Source organism: Artibeus jamaicensis, unplaced genomic scaffold (genome assembly GCF_021234435.1).
Source record: "Artibeus jamaicensis isolate MK-2021 breed Jamaican fruit bat unplaced genomic scaffold, CSHL_Jam_final contig_391, whole genome shotgun sequence".
NCBI classification, from domain to species: domain Eukaryota; kingdom Metazoa; phylum Chordata; class Mammalia; order Chiroptera; family Phyllostomidae; genus Artibeus; species Artibeus jamaicensis.
The window spans coordinates 13,232,116-13,250,961 of NW_026521814.1; the positions used below are offsets into that span (position 1 = coordinate 13,232,116).

At 36.2% G+C, this 18,846-nt stretch overlaps 1 protein-coding gene across 4 annotated transcripts in view; it reads right to left on the reverse strand.

The window, feature by feature from the left end:
• Positions 1–18,846, reverse strand: part of LNPK (lunapark, ER junction formation factor) — a 318,489-nt gene that overhangs the window by 35,830 nt on the left and 263,813 nt on the right. For all 4 annotated transcript variants that reach the window (XM_053665041.1, XM_053665038.1, XM_053665039.1 and 1 more), the window contains 2 exons: positions 8,178–8,261; positions 8,042–8,093 (listed from right to left, as the gene is read on the reverse strand). In XM_053665041.1, the coding sequence (XP_053521016.1) occupies positions 8,042–8,093; positions 8,178–8,249 (124 nt within the window). In that variant the 5' untranslated portion in view covers positions 8,250–8,261. The remainder of the gene's footprint in view (positions 1–8,041; positions 8,094–8,177; positions 8,262–18,846) is intronic.

The following is an 18,846-nucleotide window of genomic DNA, read 5'->3' on the forward strand; positions in this document are numbered from 1 at the left end:
ACATGGCAAGGTAATTTGCAGAGAGTAAGAGCTTAATAAAGATCTAAGAAACAAATCTCTCTTTATCCTGCATTTCAATATCAAATTTCCAACTGCTTACTACCCCACTTACATGATATAGTAGGGAGAATAATGGCCTCCCAAACATCCACCTCCTCAGCCCCAGAACCTATAAATATGTTATGTTACATGCAAGAGGAATTAAGGTTGCAGATGAAATTAAGAGTACTAAGTCAGTTGAATGTGTATTGCCAGCTGCAATTTCAGCTGAGAATTTCAGCCTAACTTCATGAGACCAGAAAAAGGTATCTTCAAGCAGAAAACTTGCTAATCATACCACTTGCCAGCCTTTAGTTTTGCCGGCCTTTTTGCCATTCTGGTTTTTAAATTAAGAACACATTTTGCTTAATAGCTCTTTATCTCAATATTTACTTTTTTCAATCATTTTGATGATTTCTTTCTACTCTCATCTCCTACCTCTCTCAATTTTAAACCACCTGTACCTTTCAGTCCACCAACGTCCCATTTGGTAAATTACTATTTTATAACATGTAAACCAAATTCATGAATTCAAATTTTCCTTTTATTTTCTTCAGCTTTACACATTTAGTAAGCAACCACTATGAGTAAGGCACTCCTGAATGAGATTCACACTGCATACAGAGGTGGTGAACAACAATAATACAAAATTATGAAACACATGCATGCAAGCTAAGTGCCATCCATAAAAAAGGAACCAACAAAGTACCATGGAGATTTCAAGAAAGGGAAGATTAAACTTAGTGATGGGATGAAGGGCTCATAATAATGGCAGCATTTAAGGTGAACAATGAAAAGGGATGAGGATAGAAATGCCTTTGTTACTGTAAGGTACACGTGGCAGTTTTAAGATAAGGGTCCAAAAGTCTTTGATTTACCTCCCATCAAATGGAAGAAAGAGGATGTTTATGTCCCCTCCCTTGAATCTGTGCTCTGTTACTCTTTAACCACAAAAATATAAGTGTGACAGCTTTTAGTACTACTTTCTGTATCTTGAGCTCTTCACTCTTACTTAGAACCCAGCCACCATGTTAAGAGCAATCCCAAGTGACCCGGTTAGAGAGGTCCCTGCGGAGATGAACCAACAGCCAGCGCCAACTTGTCAGCCTGATAAGCCATCTTGGTAGTAGATCCTCCAGCCTCAGTCAGGTATCTCCAATCAATATAAGGCAGGTATGAGCCAATTCTACCAAACCTTGCTGAAATTACAAATTCATGAACAGAACAAATGCATGATGCTTTAAGCCACTAAGTTTTGAGGTGGTGTTATAGAATAAATAACAAAGTGCAACTATGACACTCAAGTAAAGAATACTCGAGTGAATTTACTATTTAATAAGGTGTTTACCAAATTTTCTTAATCAAATGTACATACCCCCCAGAATAACAAAATATGAAGTATCATTTGATTTGCTATCAAAGTTAAAAAAGATAAATGATTTCTACCTTAATCTCCCATATATGCCATGGAACACACGTGAGTAAACTCTAAAAACCGACTTAAATAAGTTTTAATCTATTTGCTAGAGCCATTAAATTTTTCTGCAATACTTATTGATTTCAAATTTAGCTGTGGCAGGGTACAATTGACTTTTCTTTTATTAATTTCATCAGTAGAGATGTAGTGTTATACATAAAGTAAAAGAAAATGTATAAGTGGCTTCCTTTTAAAACAAACATAGAAGAGTCTGTTAAGAATTTATTTTAGCTATCAGACAGCATCCTTCAATAAGCTTTTCAGCCTTCCTACTTCAATAATTCACTCCTATCTGTGGTCATAATCTACTCCTATATCCTTGCCATTAAAGATAGCTGCATGACTCAAGTTCAAACATCCCACCCTCAAACCACACTTAACTTCCCAGCCATTTTATAAAAGGTCAGATTGTAAATATTTTATGTTTCATTGACCATATATGGTTTCTGTTGCATATTCTTATTCTTCTTAGAACACTTAAAAAATGTAAAACCAATTCTAAATTCAAGAGCCTTATACAAGAGACATCGGTCCAGATTTGCAGGCTATAGTTTGCAGACCCTTATATTAATACTACCAACACCTTCTGACTATACATCATTCCCCTCTCAAGTCCTTATTTCCTTCATGATCATCTTAGATTTCACAATACAGTGTTATAATCACTCCTTTGTATACAAATTCATCTCTCTACCCCTTTATCAATTTATCCAATCCATTAGGCAAAATCTCAGCCCTTGTTAACACCAGCTCTATGCCTACTCCATGCCTGGTACCCATACAACGAAACACAACTGGAAAACACACAACCATGCTTCAAGTTCATGATCATTATCTTTAAGTGGATGTCAGTGTCCCCTGGCAGTCCTACCTTTTCTTAATCCATTTACTCTCTTAGTCACCTAGGGAATTATTTTATATCTCCCCTTCAAAACTCCAATATTTGCCCTGACCAGCATGAGTCAGTTGGTTAAGTGTCATCCCTCAAAGGGAAAGGTCACCGGTTTGATTCCCAGTCAGGACACATGCCTGGATTGCAGGCTCAGTCCCCAGTTGGGGGTGTGAGAGAAGCAATCAACAGATGATTCTCTCACACACTGATGTTTCTCTACCTCTCTTTCTCCCACCCTTCCCCATTTTCTAAAAATAAATAAATAAAATCTTTAAAAAAAAAAAGAAACTCCAGACTTCTGGTCAAATAGAGTGGCATGGGTAAATAGAACTCACCGCCTCACAAAACCATAGCAAAAATTACAACTAAACTACAAAACTAACACCCATATTTGTCAGAAAAATCGAGTTGCATGGAAGTCCAACAACCAAGGAACTAAAGAAGTCACGGTCATCCAGATGGGTGTTTGAAAGTCTGTACAAGTGCCTGCCACTATTAACACATTTGAAAAGGAAGAATGAGAAAGCTGGAAGTGAACAAACTGTAGAATTTATGGATATGTTGTTGGCAAAACCTGCCCCACCATTGTCACCTGTATAATCTTTAAACAAGCTTTAAAGAACTGAGTAAAATATTATATAAAGTTACAGTAACTGTTTAATGGGGCCAGTGAACAATAATGCCTTTCTGGAGCTTCCAACAGTCCATCAAACTAAAAAATGAAACAGAAAAGCATCTCAAGAAAGCATTTTTAGACTTCTGGTCAAGATGGAGGTGTAAACATGGCTCACCTTGCACAATGACAGCAAAGATTACAGCTAGACTACAAAAAAATACCACCTAGAATAATCATAAAATTGAGCTGTATGGAAGTCCAACAACCAAGGAATTAAAGAAGCAATATTCATCCAGATGGGTAGGAGGGGTGGAGAGGTGCAGAGATGTGGAGACATAGAATGAGCAGTCCCACACCCAAGTGGTGGTGGATAAAAATCAGGAGGGATACCTTGGAGGTGAGGGATCCCAAACCCACACCAGACCACCTAGCCCAGGGTTCCAGTGCCAGGAAGATAAGTCCCCATAACTTCTGGCAATAAAAACCAGTGGGGGTTGGGACAGTAGAAAACTGTAATATTCTCAGGAATCTCCTCTTTAAAAAGCTTAAAGCAGACTTAGGACTTACGCAGACATAATCCCTCTGGGCTCTAGCACTAGGGCAGCTGCTGAATGGGCACCAGTGGCATACAGGAAGAAACTGAAGTGTCTGGCATCAGGGCGATTGCTGGGGGACAGCCTCCTCCCAAACAAAACTCTAGAGGCCAAGCAGTAGCACTGTCTGCTTTCTGAGCCATCCCCCACACAGAGCCACAGAGCAGCTACATCATATCAGAGACTCCATCAACCTAATTCATACTGGTTGCCCCACCCTGGTGATTACCTAAGGTTCTGCCCCACCCAACTTACATGTGCACTTTTCTACAATAGCCCATGCTACCAAAGGCAGGGAGTCAAAGAAGCTCTACCTAATACATAGAAACAAACACTGGGAGGCTGCCAAAGTGAAGAAACAAAAAAAATAAAGCCCAAATGAAAGAACAGACCAAAACTCCAGAAAAAAAAAACTAAACAAAATGGAAATAAGCAATCTATCAGATGCAGAGTTCAAAACAGTGGTTATTAGGATGCTCAAGGAATTTAATGAGTACTACAACAACATAAAAAAGACCCAGGCAGAAATGAAGATAACAGTAAGTGAAATAAAGAACAGTTTATAGGGAACCAACAGTAGAGTGGATGAAGCTGAGAATGAAATCAATGATTCAAAATGTAAGGAAGGAAAAGACATTCAATCAGAACAGCAATAAGAAGAATCCAAAAAACGATAGGCTAATGGACAACTTCAAATGTACCAACATTTGCATCACAGGGGTGCCAGAAGAAGAAAAGAGCAAGAAGCTGAAAACTTACTGAAAAAATAATGAAAGAAAACTTGCTTAATTTAGTGAAGAAAATATTCAACACCCAAGTCCAGGAAGCACAAGAGTCCCAAACAAGAAAGACGTAGAGAGGATCACACTGAGGCACATCATAATTAAAATGCCAAAGGTTAAAGAGAAAGACAGAATCTTAAAAGCACGAGAAAAGCAGAGAGTTACATACAAAGGAGTTCCTGTAAGACTGTCAGCTGATTTCTCAAAAGAAACATTGCAGGCTAGAAGGGACTGGCAAGAAGTACTCAAAGTGATGAAAAGCAAGGACCTACAACCAAGATTACTCTATCCAACCAAACTATCATTTAGAATCAAAGGGCAGAAAAAGTGCTTCCCAAAGAAGGTAAAGCTAAAGGAGTTCAGCATCACCAAGCCATTATTATATGAAATGCTAAAGGGAGTTATATAAAAAAAGAGGTAGGTCAAAACTATGAATATTAAAATGGCAATAAATTCACAACTATCAAAAACTGAATCTAAAAAACAAACTAAGCAAACAAGTAGAACAGAAACAATCATAGATATGGAGATCATTTGGAGAGTTATCAGCTGGGAAAAAGAAGGAGAATGGAGGAAAAGGTGCAAGGATTAGGAAGTACAAATTGGTAAGTTCAGAATAGACAACTGGATATTAAGAATAGTATAGGAAAATGGAAAAGCCAAAGAACTTATATGCAAGACCATAGACATGAAGTAAGTGGAGGGGGGTGTGGAATTGCCAGAGGCAATAGGGGGTACTATATAGAGGGAGACAAAGGGGGAAAAGTTGGGACAACTTTAATAGCATAATCAATAAAATATTTTTTAAAAACTCCAACATCTTCCCCATTCACATTCTCATTAAAAAAATAAAGACAGAAGAAAATTCCCACCACCTACCAATATCTACCCATGTCTTCCCTCTTCATAATGGAGGAACTGCACATACTCCTATCAAAAACCACTCTTCCACCTATACCCTGAATCCCATTCCTTCTTGCCTCCTCATGAATGGTTCTCCAATGATTGTGCCCACTCTCTCCTTCATCATCAATTATTCCTTGTCTCCTAGGCCATCCTTAGTAACACACAAACATGCCATTATTTCTTTCTACAGCATGTTCACCCATACATGCAAATGCTTCAGCCTCCCAATACTCATTTTTCTACTCCCTTTACTCAAAAGAATTATCTCTTCAAATTGTCTCCAACTTCCCTACTTCCATACTTTTTTAAACTCACCTTAATCAGGCTTTTGCCCATTTATTCACCAGAAACTGTTCTTTTCAGGGTCACCAAAGACCTCAATGTTGCTAAAAAACTGATGGTCAATTCTTGACCCTCAACTTACTTTGATAGCAGTTTTTGTCACGGATGATCACTACCCTGAAACACTCCCTTCTATTAGCATCCAGGACTCCACACTCTCCTTGGTTTCCTATCTCACTGACCACTTTGTTTCAGTTTCTTTTTCTGATTCCTCTTCATTAGTCCCAACCTCTTAATGTTAGCATGCCCTGGGGTGACCTTGGTCCTTTTCCTTCTCCACATTTATATCCCTGGTAACCTCACCCATTCTCATGATTTTAATACCATCCACATACTGATAACACCCAAATTTATATCTGTAGCCCAGAAAATTCCTGTATGCCAGATTCATACTCAACTGCTTCCTTAACATCTCCACTTGGATGTCTGCCTAATAGGCATCTCAAGCACACATGTTGAAAATTAACTTTTTTTCCAACACTTCACGTCCAAACAGCAGTTAATTACAATAGACCTGGAATAACCAGGAATTCTAAGACAATACACTCCAGAAGAAAAAAAAAATTTTTGTAAAAAGGTTATCAGCCTCTGAAGGTCAAAAAACATAATTGTCTGTTTATTCTCCATGGTGTCTGCACATAAGTTATTTAATACATTCTTTTAAATGAACATTTTAGTAATATATGTAAGTGTTAATTTATATGTTTATATACACACACACACATAGTTAAGTATTAATTCCTGCTAAAAGAATATTTAAAAGCAGTGCCACAGGAATCTAAAGCAGAAAGACCAGCAATGGTTTTTCTATAATTATGACATGATATCAGAAGAAAAGAATTTATGTAAATATCAAAGCTTCTAAGGAAAGACAAGTTTAGCTTCTCAAAGAAACTTGTGTTGCCTAAATATTAGTAAATACTTAAGAATCTGTACTTTTTTAGTAAGAAAGAAAAACAGATTTTAAAAAATTGCTAGCAACAGCTTTCTGCAATATGCTACATTTTAAAAATACATTCACTAAGACTATTTAAAAATATTTAAAAATATTTTGGAGCCCTGTTGAGTGGCTCAGTGGTTGAAGTGTTGTCCCATACATCAAAAAGGTCCCGGCTTTGATTCCCAGTCAGGGCACACACCTAGCTTGTGGTTTTGATCCCTGGTTGCAGCATATGGGAGGCAAACAATCAATGTTTCTCTCTCATATCAATGTTTCCCCATCTTCCCCACCCTCCCCGTGCCTCCCTCCCTCCCTCTCTAAAATCAATGAACGCATCCTCAGGTGTCCCAGTTACACAAAACACTATAAAAACTACAGAAACCTAGCCTATAGACCAAAAAATGGTTTTTATAATTACCAGAAAGAAGTACAATTTGTAGAAAAATTTAAACTGACTGTGAAAGTAGGAGTTTCATTGCAAGTATCTATGACTAATTTGTATTAACCATGCATACATTTTCACATTTTTATCGAAAGAATAGGCTAACAGTCCTAAAAACCAAAATCCTACTTATGGCATATGGGAGAGGGTAGGATTCTTGCCACATACCTCTGCTAATAAAAAACCTAAAATTATTAGTCAACATAGTCTTTGTGGACATTTATAAAAAAATTGACTTCTCAAAAAGTTCTATGTCATCCTAACTTTATTAACCAAGCTACAGTTCTGATGATTTATAATAATAGATGTTAAATCTTCTTAAATGGTATATTCATAGTAAAACAAAAGCCTTTATCACTATATCATATTTTAAAGAAGAGAACAAAGAGGGAAGCCAAACTCAAAAGTATCTTTTCACATGCCAGTCTTAGGAAAACTTTATGTAACCACTTACAGTAATAACTTTTTAAAATTTACATAATAATGACATAACAGTGAAGATTTCACTATTAATCTGGTGATATAACCTCCAAAAAATTAATGTTTTATATAACAGTAATTCAATTTTTCTTACTTCTAAATAATTTTATTCTTTCTAAATAAAAGTGTTATTTTAGAAGAAACTTCAAATTTGATAAAAAATCTTTATTAAATTTACCTTAAAAATAAAACATAAAAATATAAGAACTGTTCTTAACAACATATTCCAAGAAATACACTTACAGAAAAAAAAACCCTTATGAAATATTGGTAAAATTACTTAAATTTCAAAAGATTTAAGCCAATTGTTTAAGTCTCAACAGATAACATCTTTATTTATCAACATAATCCTGTAAAATCAAAATGAAATAAATTTATTGGATCACTCCAAGTCATATCCCAAATTACCAAATAAAAATCAACACAAAAGCATTCTACACAAGTTTTTATATGCCTCTATCACACTTTTGAACTCACTTGGGTAAATATGGATCTTTCCAACAGCAGCAGCAGTTTCTACAAAGTTATTTACCTTGTCCAGGTCTTGCAGTTACAGCTGCTCCAGCAGATGGCGGCTCAAACTCCTGTCAATTACAATGATGTTACTACAGTGACCTACTACAATGTGCAATTTATAATAAAATAGCAGTGATATATCACAAGCTTACCTTTGTTTTCTTTGAGTCTGGATCAAACCTTTCAAGAATTAATTTAGCTGTTTTGTACGTTTCTTTTTCCATGACTTCTTCAAGCTGAGAACAAAAATTTCCATAAATTGCCACATTTTAAAACACCCACTACTTATAAGTCCTATTTAAAAAGTGTGCAAGCATAAGGCTTAAAATAAACAGCACATTATATATCCAGACAGCATGAAAGACTTCCCACATTCAAATAATTAAAATCCAGATTTTGAAATGACTTCTAACCTCTAATGTTACTTGTACTTAACAGCTTTACTGCAAGGAAATACCAAATATTACTAATTGTTTACATATAATGAGGAGAATAATTACATGCACCAACTTCAATAATGGAATGTGCAAAAATCTATCAGCCATCATTATTGGAAGTTATTAGACATGACAAGCAAATGACAGGCAATTCCTCAGATTTATTTCCTCATAGCACTTAATGCTATTAATTTAAAGAAGGTCGTTAGCAAGAGCTTTACAAAATAAAATCTCTGTGCCAATTAACTGCTGTCAGCATCGATTTTAGATTATTTATTAGCAGAAGCAATTAGCTTGCTGCAAAGGCAGTGAACACTCACTAACTGGGAGAACAGCCGTGGAATTTGTTCAAATGAATTTAAAAGCTGAAGCTCCCCTTTTTTACTTAGATTCAAACAACTTAAAGGAAAAAAACATGAACATAGTAAGAATTAAAGTAAAATTTTTACTGAGTTCTATGCTCACACTAGGGACTGTAATTAAAACACTTCATTATTATAGCAGTTTATTTACAATGCACTCGTCACTTTATGGCTTAATACATGGGTTTAATTTTAAAAGTAATCACTAGTAAAGTATCATTTTAGCAGTTATGGCCCAATATCAGAAAAAGTTTACCTTTAGTACAAGACAGTCATAGTTATGACAAATAGCCAATGTGTAGAATAAAATGTTATTACAATAACTGGAATGGGACCTTTTCCTTATCAGTGACCACAGTCTGCCACTTGGATTCATTAAATGCCATATTCCAAAGAACAATTATTTTAAAATGCAGCACAGAATAAGCTTACCAAGTTAAAAAATATGCTATCACAATAACACTTAATAGATTCCTCATTAAAAACTCAATTTAACATTTAAGAAGCTAAGAGCTTACATGAATGATTTATTAACCTTGGTTTAGTAAACCTAAGACATTTTCCTAATTCAGAAATTCCCAAAGCAAGCAAATGAATCTCGTGATGTAAAGGAAATGCTTGTAAGTAACATCACTTTAGAGTTGGGAAAAAAATAGAATGAGTGGGAAGAGAGACGATATATAGGGGGGTCCCCCCAAAAATGAAATTACCTTCTAGAAGAGAGGCTCGTTGTAGTACAGGCTTCCCCTGCTAAGTGAGTGTTCTAGGAACCCATCTGTATCAGTGTACCAGTTGGTGTTATAGTGAGAGGCTGCATTTTGCTTCAGTAAATTTGTTCTGAAGACTTTCTGAGCATTTGCCCATTTCGTGATGTGTTGTTTACAAGCACACCTGCCCACACCATACTGAGTGTTCAGCAGTTTTTGACCAAAAATGGCATGACCCCTATACCCCATACCTCCCTACTGACCCCATCTCACCCTCAAGTGACTTTTTTGTTTCTGTGGATGAAAAAATTCCTCAAAGGAAAATGTTTTGCCAATGTGGAAGGGATTGAAACAGAAAATGGCAGAAGCACAAAGGGCATCAAAACTGGTTTACAAGCAGTGGAAAAAACATCTTGATATGTGTATTGCATCAAATAGAGAGTACGTTGAAGGTGACTGAAGTTTAAACATATAAGAATACACAATCTTTTAAAAATAAATTCTGTTTTGGGGGTCTCCCTCATATATGACAGACTATATCCCCAAGTTAACATAATCTACATTGAATATCAAAGAACGGAATACCTGATTTCTATAAATCAATGTAATATTTTATTTTTTAAGTTTCTTTTTTTTTCAGGTGGAGTCCCTTCTCTGGGATGCAGAGGAGGGAACTGTTCATTGGTGAAGACAGGCTGGATGGTTTCATTTTTTAACAGTACATTTTTATTATTTTTCCCCATCACCATTTATCTCCCCATACTCTCTTCCACCTTCAACCACCCTCCTCCTCCCACAATCACTACACTGTAGTCTGTGTCCATCAGTTTTCTTTTTTGTTTGACCCCTCCAGAGAAAAACAAGTACCATATGATTTTACTCATATGTGGATTTTAATGAACAAACTGAATTAACAAGCAAAACAGAGACAGACTCACAGACAGAGAGCAGGCTGACAGCTCAGCAGGGGCAGGAGGCAGTTAATTTTTGATGCTTTAGACCAGTGTTATGGCAACAAAAGTCTATAAAGTGAAAGATAACTTACATCTGCACAATACAGTAGCCACTAAGCCATGTGTGATAAATGAGCACTTGAAATGTTGCTTGTGCAACTGAGAAACTGAACCATAATTTTATTCCATTTTAAATAACGTAAATTTAAAAAGCTACAAGGAGTTAGTGGCTGCTGATTTGGACAGGACAGTGCTAAACTAAAACTACTGCTAGGTTTAAAACATGATTAGCTACAAATGTGATCATTAAAACAACACACAAAACTCAAAACCAAAATACCACTTCATCAAATGATTCTACTATTTCCTGATACATCATTCAACAAATATTTGTATTTATATCCATGTACATATATAGTATCTTAAATAAAGCACAATTTTAAAAGCACTAAATGACATAAATCCACTCAACTTTTGAATTTATTAGTCAAAAATTTTACATAGTAGCTTAATTTACTTATCTATACAACATTTTAAGTGAATAGTTTATATTTTAAATAGACATTCTGATCAATGAAAAAATATAAACTTGAAACTTTGAACTCAGAAAAGTTCTGAATTCAAAGCACAACTTTATTCTTAATCAGCTAGAAATACTTTAAAAGAGTGTTAGCCTCAGTTTCTCCTTCTGTAAAACATACTTTAAGAATTTCTTGCCCTGGCTGATGTAGCTCAGTGGATTGAGCATGGGCCTGCGAACCAGATGATCGTGGTTCGATTCCCAGTCAAGGCACATGCCTGGGTTGCAAGCCAGTTCCCAGTAGGAGGCGCATGAGAGGCAACCACACATTGATATTTCTCTCCCTCTCTCCTTCCCTTCCCCTCTACAGATAAATAAATAAAAAATCTTTTAAAAAAGAATTTTTTCACAGCACTGCTGTGCAATTTAAATATAATAATGTAAGAGAACGAGTCTACAATAGTACCTAACACAATACATAATCTTGGATGATACCTCAATGATTCAGAATGAGCCTCTAACAAGCAGTGTTTCCAAATACCCAACATATATTAATCCCAGGATTCAGGAGTAATCAATTGCATTCTCAGAATTCCCTAGATATAAATCACTATGTATTTTTCACAATATTTTATATATTTTAAATAATAATAAATGATATAACAAAGAGAATTTTTTATGATATGGTTATATTGAAAGTTTCAGAGCTTTTTATTTAAGAAAATGATACATGGTTATTTATTTGTTATGAATCAACAATTATTTTGACAAGGTTATATATTTTAATAACATGTAACAATTATTTCTACGTGGCATAGACATTTCATCATAGAGAACACTAAAAGAAAACAAAAACGTCAAAAAATTCTAATCTTGAAAGATACTTCTACAGATATTTAATATTTCAATTATTCTCAAAATAAAAATTTAAAATATACAAATTATTAATTGCCCTGTCCAACATTCTTGATTTTTGTTTCATGACAAATATGCCAGATAAGGAAAAATTTCTCTCATTTTGTATAAACTTTGGACAAATTATTAAGGGTGTACTCAAAAACATCCTCAATTCAGAGCATTAGGGTACATGGTGCATAATTTAAAGTCATCTTTTTACAACACTAAAAATAACACTGTTTACACTAATTTGGGTTTTGCTGCTGACATCAATATTGTTTTTATAAATTTAGATTTTACATCATTTTCTGATTTCATGAAGTAGTATTTCATATTAATAGTCACAAATTTTTTCTCTGCCTTTCTCTGTTAAAGTTTACAAAGATCTGTAGCCTATGCTGAATATTCAAACACTGGGAAATGCCAGCAAAGATTACTGGATAATATAAAAATGTAACATTTGAAACATACAGTAGGTTAAGGGCCCTACACAGAATCACATGCTGAAGTTGCCAATTTAAGGACGTCCTTGCTTCCAAAATTTATTTCATGGAATATCATTTGCAGAATTTTGCACGAAGTGTATTATGTGTATAAACTTACTAATATTTATTTGTAAGAATAACTCACCATTATTACAGACGAGCGTATAAAACATACATATAACATGGCCACAAGAACGAGGTTGACTGACTAATCGGACTGTTCCACTTCTCTTCTACATGATCCTGTCCTATTCCCAGAAAGGTCCACATTAACCTCCAGCTCTGCGTGTCAGCATTCCTCGCTCTTACTTTTAACTGACATTACTGGATTCCTCTGAACCAGTAATATCTGTAGATTGTTAAGCTTTAATTCTCAGAGAATTATAACACTTCTTCCAATGTTTCAAATTTCTCAACTGATTTTTCTCAGGATGTGGTAAATTTCCTGAGAGAGGCCAAAAAGGAATTACCACACAAAAATACTATTTTGGAAAGAGCACTGCATCCTCATGAAGCCATTTAAAGAGGTCACTTTGACTCTTGTGTTTTGGATCTTGATTTTGAATTGTTTTGATAGGATGCTCATGGATGTAAAGGGATTATGTATTGAATAGTGTTTTTAAAAAACCAAGTTGCTTTTTTAAAGACCACAAAATATGTGAGTGGCAAAATATACATATCCAGATTTGAAAGTTTTTTAGACAACCAAAGATTAATTCTTAGCTTTATTTTAAAAGGCAAATACATTAAGTTCCCACATTTAAAACATTGGTAAGATGTTATTCATTTTCCTTTCTAAGTAATTCAACCTTTTAATCAATGGATAATTCAATCTCATTGTTATAAATTACACTTCTACAAATTATATTACAAATCTTCATGTGCAAGAGATGGATCACTAGGAACACCACCTTAATAAAATGCAAAGTAGTAAGTATAACATATTTATTTTGCTAATAAAAGAGAAGGTTGCCCTGGCTGGTGTGGTTCAGTGGACTGAGTGCTGGCCTGTGAACCAAAGAGTCACTGGTTTGATTCTCAGCCAAAACACAGGACTGTGTTGCAGACCAGGTCCCCAGCGAGGGGTGCACCAGAGGCAACCACACATGGATGTTTCTCTCCCTCTTTTTCTCCCTCCCTTCCCCTGCCAAATAAATAAATAAACAAACAAACAAATAAATAATTTTTTTAGAAAATAAATAAAAGAGAAAGTTTAGGAGTTGGATAATTTTAGATTGACAGTCATTTCCTACAGGCATTTCCACAATAAAAGCATTTTTAAGCTTTTAAACATCAATGAACAAGAAAAGTTTTGATTATATTTAGACTTTGCTCAAAGTAATGTCCCTTTTTCCTCTCATTACCAACACAATCATTAGCTAGCCCTGTGCTACTTCCTAATTTACCCTTCACACCTATTGTTCTAAACAAAGTGTCAAGCAAGTCAAACAAAGTAGCATTGTTAGGGCTCTAGCAATAAAGGCCAGGGACCAGTTTCCAGTAGCAACAATATTATAACCAGCAACAATCAAGTCCATGTAAATTGTGTTCCCTAATTAATGAGTTAGAACAGCCAACTTATTTTCCTTTAATCATACTGCAAGAAAAATACTGAACTGTTCTATTCTGTAATGCTGATGCTTCATGAAACATTTCAATATACACAACTATTGAACCCTAAACAGAATTTCCCCACTGTCACACCTAGATTAAGCACTTTTCATGTTGCGAGTCCTTCAGGAGCTATTAAAGAAGTAATAAATAGCTTGCCTTGCCCTTCCACACCATTGTCCAAGTCTGCTCTGTTACTCCATTGAGAGCTTTCCCCCAGTCATGTTCTCCAAGATTCTATTTTCTGTTGATGTCATGACACTAACATTGGGACACTAACATTGGAACTTCCTTATCACTTAGGATATCTTATCTTCTTTTGTCTTTCTCCTTCTCTTTTCTACTTTAATCAATATTTTCTCCATTTTGGTACATGTGGAGCTAGGTTCTGACCACCACTCCAGCCCTTCTTTTTAACATAGCAAACCAAATCAATCACATCACAACTTCTTTATTACTGAGACCCATCAATATTTCCTCACTTTGATTTTTTTTTCAAATTACAGTTTACATTCAATATCATTTTGTATTAGTTTCAGGTATACAGCATAGTGGGTAGATAATCATATTCTTTAATGTTGCCCCTGATATTTCTAATACCCACCTGGCACCAAACATAGTCATTACAATGTTACTGACTATATTCCCCTATGCTGCACTTCAAAAGCACATGATTAATTTGTAACTACCAATCTGTATTTCTCAATCCCTTCAGAAGGAGAAACTGAAGCTAACAGACTCTCTTAAAGTATTTTTCACTCAGACTCCTAACCCTCTTCCCCTCTGTCAAACATCAACCTGTTCTCTGTATCTATGAGTCTGTTTCTGTTTTATTTGTGTGTTTATATTCTTTAGATTTCATATACAAGTGAAGTGTTTCCTCAATTTGAATTCTGGCTGCTCCATAATGTGCAGAATGTCAGAAATTTAATATAATGGAAATATTTGTCTCAATTTAGGGCCATCAATAATGTTACTGCAATTTTGATAAATATCTCACAGAACAATAAAGAAGCCTTAAACAAAACAAAATAGATAAGGAATCCTTTCTTTATCTATTCCTAATTTCTTCAGAATGAAAGTTCCTTTATTTTTCAAGTATTTAAAACACTCAAGACCAATGTCTTTTATTACCAATTTATGGAACTATTTTTTCAAATTAAACTTTTTATTTTGAGATAATTATAAATTTATATGCATGTGTAAGGAATAATAAACAGTTTCATGTACTCAGTTTCTCTCAATGGTAACATCTTACAAATCTATGGTACAATATCAAAACCAAAATATTGACTTTGATACAATTCACTTACCTTCATTTCCGCAGTTTTACTCCTACATGGGTGTGTCTTTGGTTTTATGAAATGTTATTACATAAGTAGGGTCAATTATCCACCAGAGCCAAGATAAAGAACAACTCTGTGACCAAAAAGATTCCACTTACGGCTCTTTCATACCCCTATGCCATGCTCTCCCTCTTCACCCTGAACCCACGGTACCACTAATCTGTTCTCCATTTCTATAATTCTGCCACCTCAGAAGTGTTATACAAAGAAATCAACCAGTATGTAATCTTTTATGATTAGCTTTTTGCACTCAGCATAATTCCCTGGAGATTCATCCCAGCTATCATGTTTCAACAGTTTATTCTTTTTTATTGCCAAGTACTATTCAACAAGTAACTTTTTTTCTTTTATTAATTATGCTATTGCAGTTGTCCCAGTTTTTCCCCATTTGCTCCCCTCCACCCAGCACCCACCCACTCCTTCTGGTGATCCTCCCTCCTTTGTTCTTGTCCATGGGTAAAGCACACAAGTTTTTTGGCTATTCCATTTTCCTAAACTATTCTTAATATCCCCCTGTCTATTCTGTACCTACCAATTTGTACTGTTACTCCCTGTACCTTTTCCCTCATTCTCCCAGAACACTAGACACCATCCCAAAGTTCTCCATAACTCTGGGTGTTTCTGCTCTACTGGCTTGCTTAGTCTTTTAGAGGATTCAATTGTTAATAGCTGTGAATTTATTGCCATTTTAACATTCATAGTTTTGACCTACTTCTTTTCCTTATATAATTCCCTTTAGCATTTCATATAATAATGGCTTGGTGATGCTGAATTCCTTTAGCTTTCCCTTGTCTGGGAAGCACCTTATCTGCCCTTCCATTCTAAATGATAGCTTTGCTGGATAGAGTAATCTTGGTTGTAGGTCCTTGCTTTTCATCACTTTGAACGTTTCTTGCCAGTCCCTTCTAGCCTGCAAAGTTTCTTTTGAGAAATCAGCTGACAGTCTGATGGGATCTCCTTTGTAGATAATTATCTGCTCTTCTCATGCTGCTTTTAAGATTCTCTTTCTCTTTAAACTTTGGCATTTTAATTATGATGTGTCTTGGTGTGATCCTCTTTATGTCTGTCTTGTTTGAGATTCTCTGTGCTTTCTGAACTTGTACATCTATTCCCTTCACCAAATTAAAGAAGTTTTCTTTTATTATTCTTTCAAGTAGGTTTCCAATTTCTTGTTCTTTTTCTTCTCCTTCTGACACCCCTATGACGTGAATGTTCAAATGCTTGAAGCTGTCCCAGAGACTCCTTATCCTATCCTATCCTCAGTTTTTTGGATTCTTTCTTCTTTTTGCTGTACTGATTGAATGTCTTTTTCTTCCTTATGTTCCAAATCATTTATCTGATTCTTGGCTTCATTCGCTCTGCTGTTGATTCCCTGTAAAGTGCTCTTTATTTCAATTAGTGTCTCCTCCATTTCTGATTGAATCATTTTATGCTGTTCAAGTACCCACTGAGTTCCTTGAGCATCCTTATAACCAGTGTTTTGAACTCTGCATCTGACAGATTGCTTATCTCCAGTCTGTTTAGTACTTTTTTGGTATTTTCTTCTGTTCTTTCATTTGGGCCATTTTTTTTTGTCTCCTCATTTTGGCAGCCTCCCAGTGTTTGTTTCTATGTATTATATAGAGCTGCTTTGACTCTGTGTCTTGGTAGCATGGCCTAATATAGTAGGTGTCCTGTAGGGACCAGTGGCACCACCTCCCTATCCCCCAAGCTGGGTACTCGAGGTGTACCTTCTTTGTGGGCTGAGTACTCCCTTCTCTTGTAGTTCAGCCTTGATTCCTGTGAGCAGGCCAAGGGAGGGACTTACCGAGGCTAAACAGCTGGTAGGACTGGCTGTGAACCCTGGCCAGCAAACAGCTCCTTCCATAGCTTGTGGAGGTGGTTGGGTGGTGGTGCACTGACATGTCTGCAATTGTTCACTGGGTGTGCAGGTTCTTGGGTTTCCCAGGTGGTGCAGACCAAGGTCAGCCACCAACTGTGTTCTGTCTGGGGCCCCTTGGAATAAGCTATAAAAGAATCTGCAGGTGGCTGATGCTAGTGCCACGCCTGGGGCCACTCAGCAAGAGGTACAGAGCCTGGGCTCAACTGTTGCATGTTTGAGTGGATTTAGGAAGGTCTGAAGCCTGCATCTAGCCCAGCTATTCACACGGAAAAGCCATTGTTACCAGCCTGGATGGTCCCATGGGTTGGACGAAGCAGAGTCTTAGGTAATCGTCAGTAAGGGGCTAACCATGTGAGCCAAGTTGATTGACACTCAGATATGGTGCTGAGGCACTGTGGCTCTTTGTGGGGGAGGGACAATGGCCACTGTCTGCAGTTCTGTCCAGGAGGAAGCTGTCTGTCAGCTCTAGCTCTAATGCCAGACACTTCAGTTCCTCCCTGTAAACCCCTAGCGTCCTTCAAGGTACTGCCCCGGTGCTAGAGCCCAGAGGGAGTGGGTCTCAGTAAGTCCGTGTGGGGGGCCCTCCAAGAGGAGACACCTGAGAATCCCAGTTTCTTCTGCTGACCCAACTCCCACTGTTTTATAAGCCAGAAGTTATGGGGACTTATCTTCCGGGCACTGGAACCATAGGCTGGGTGATCTGGTGTACGGTTGGGATCCCTTACTTCCAACACATCCCTCCTTTTATATCTACCACACACGGGGTTGGGACCAGCCCATTCTACATCTCTTGTGTCTCCATCCCTCTGTCCCTCCTACCCATCTGGATGAATGTAGTTTCTTTAATTCTTTAGTTGTCGGACTTCTCCACAGCTCAATTTTCTGAGGGTTCTGAATGATAGTTGTTCTGTAGTTTACCTGTAATTTTGCTATGGTTGTGTGAGGAGGCAAGCCATCTTTACCTACACCTGCATCTTGTTCACAAATCCCACAGAACTATTTTTAACATCGATCTTAACCATGATCATTTTTACTAATTTCATACAATAATTGGTACATATTACATATTAGACTAAAATACATTGATCATTTGCATCTGATTAAATGTCATTAAATAAGTGTCCATATAACATGATAGTGCTATCAATTATAATTTTCATACTTCAAAAATAGTAACAAAACTGTACATGTAAATTCAAGTCAAAAACCAAGTTCAAATCATTTATTAGAAGCTATTATATATCAACCTCTAAATATCTGGGGCCCTTTCTCTTACTCATGGCCCTCTTTCCAACATACACCTGAAAGATGCATTTAACTGGCTCCATAATAGTTATCCATGTAACCAGAGCTGCTAATAGAAAATGAAGAAAAAAATTCTCTTTCCTCCCCACCTTTCTTCAGCCTTTTCATGTTAAATTTGTCTTTTACTACCAATCTTTTTGATTCCCTCTCTCCTAGCTTTATCATGTCAAGAAACCCGGAGAACTGACATAAGTAAATGTTTGGTCCTGTTTTGAGCCTACTTAATAATCAATTTGGACACCCATCTTTTTGTGACTCTGTCTTATTTAGTCCTCCAATGATTCATTAACTTACTTCTCAGCTTCCAACTGACATA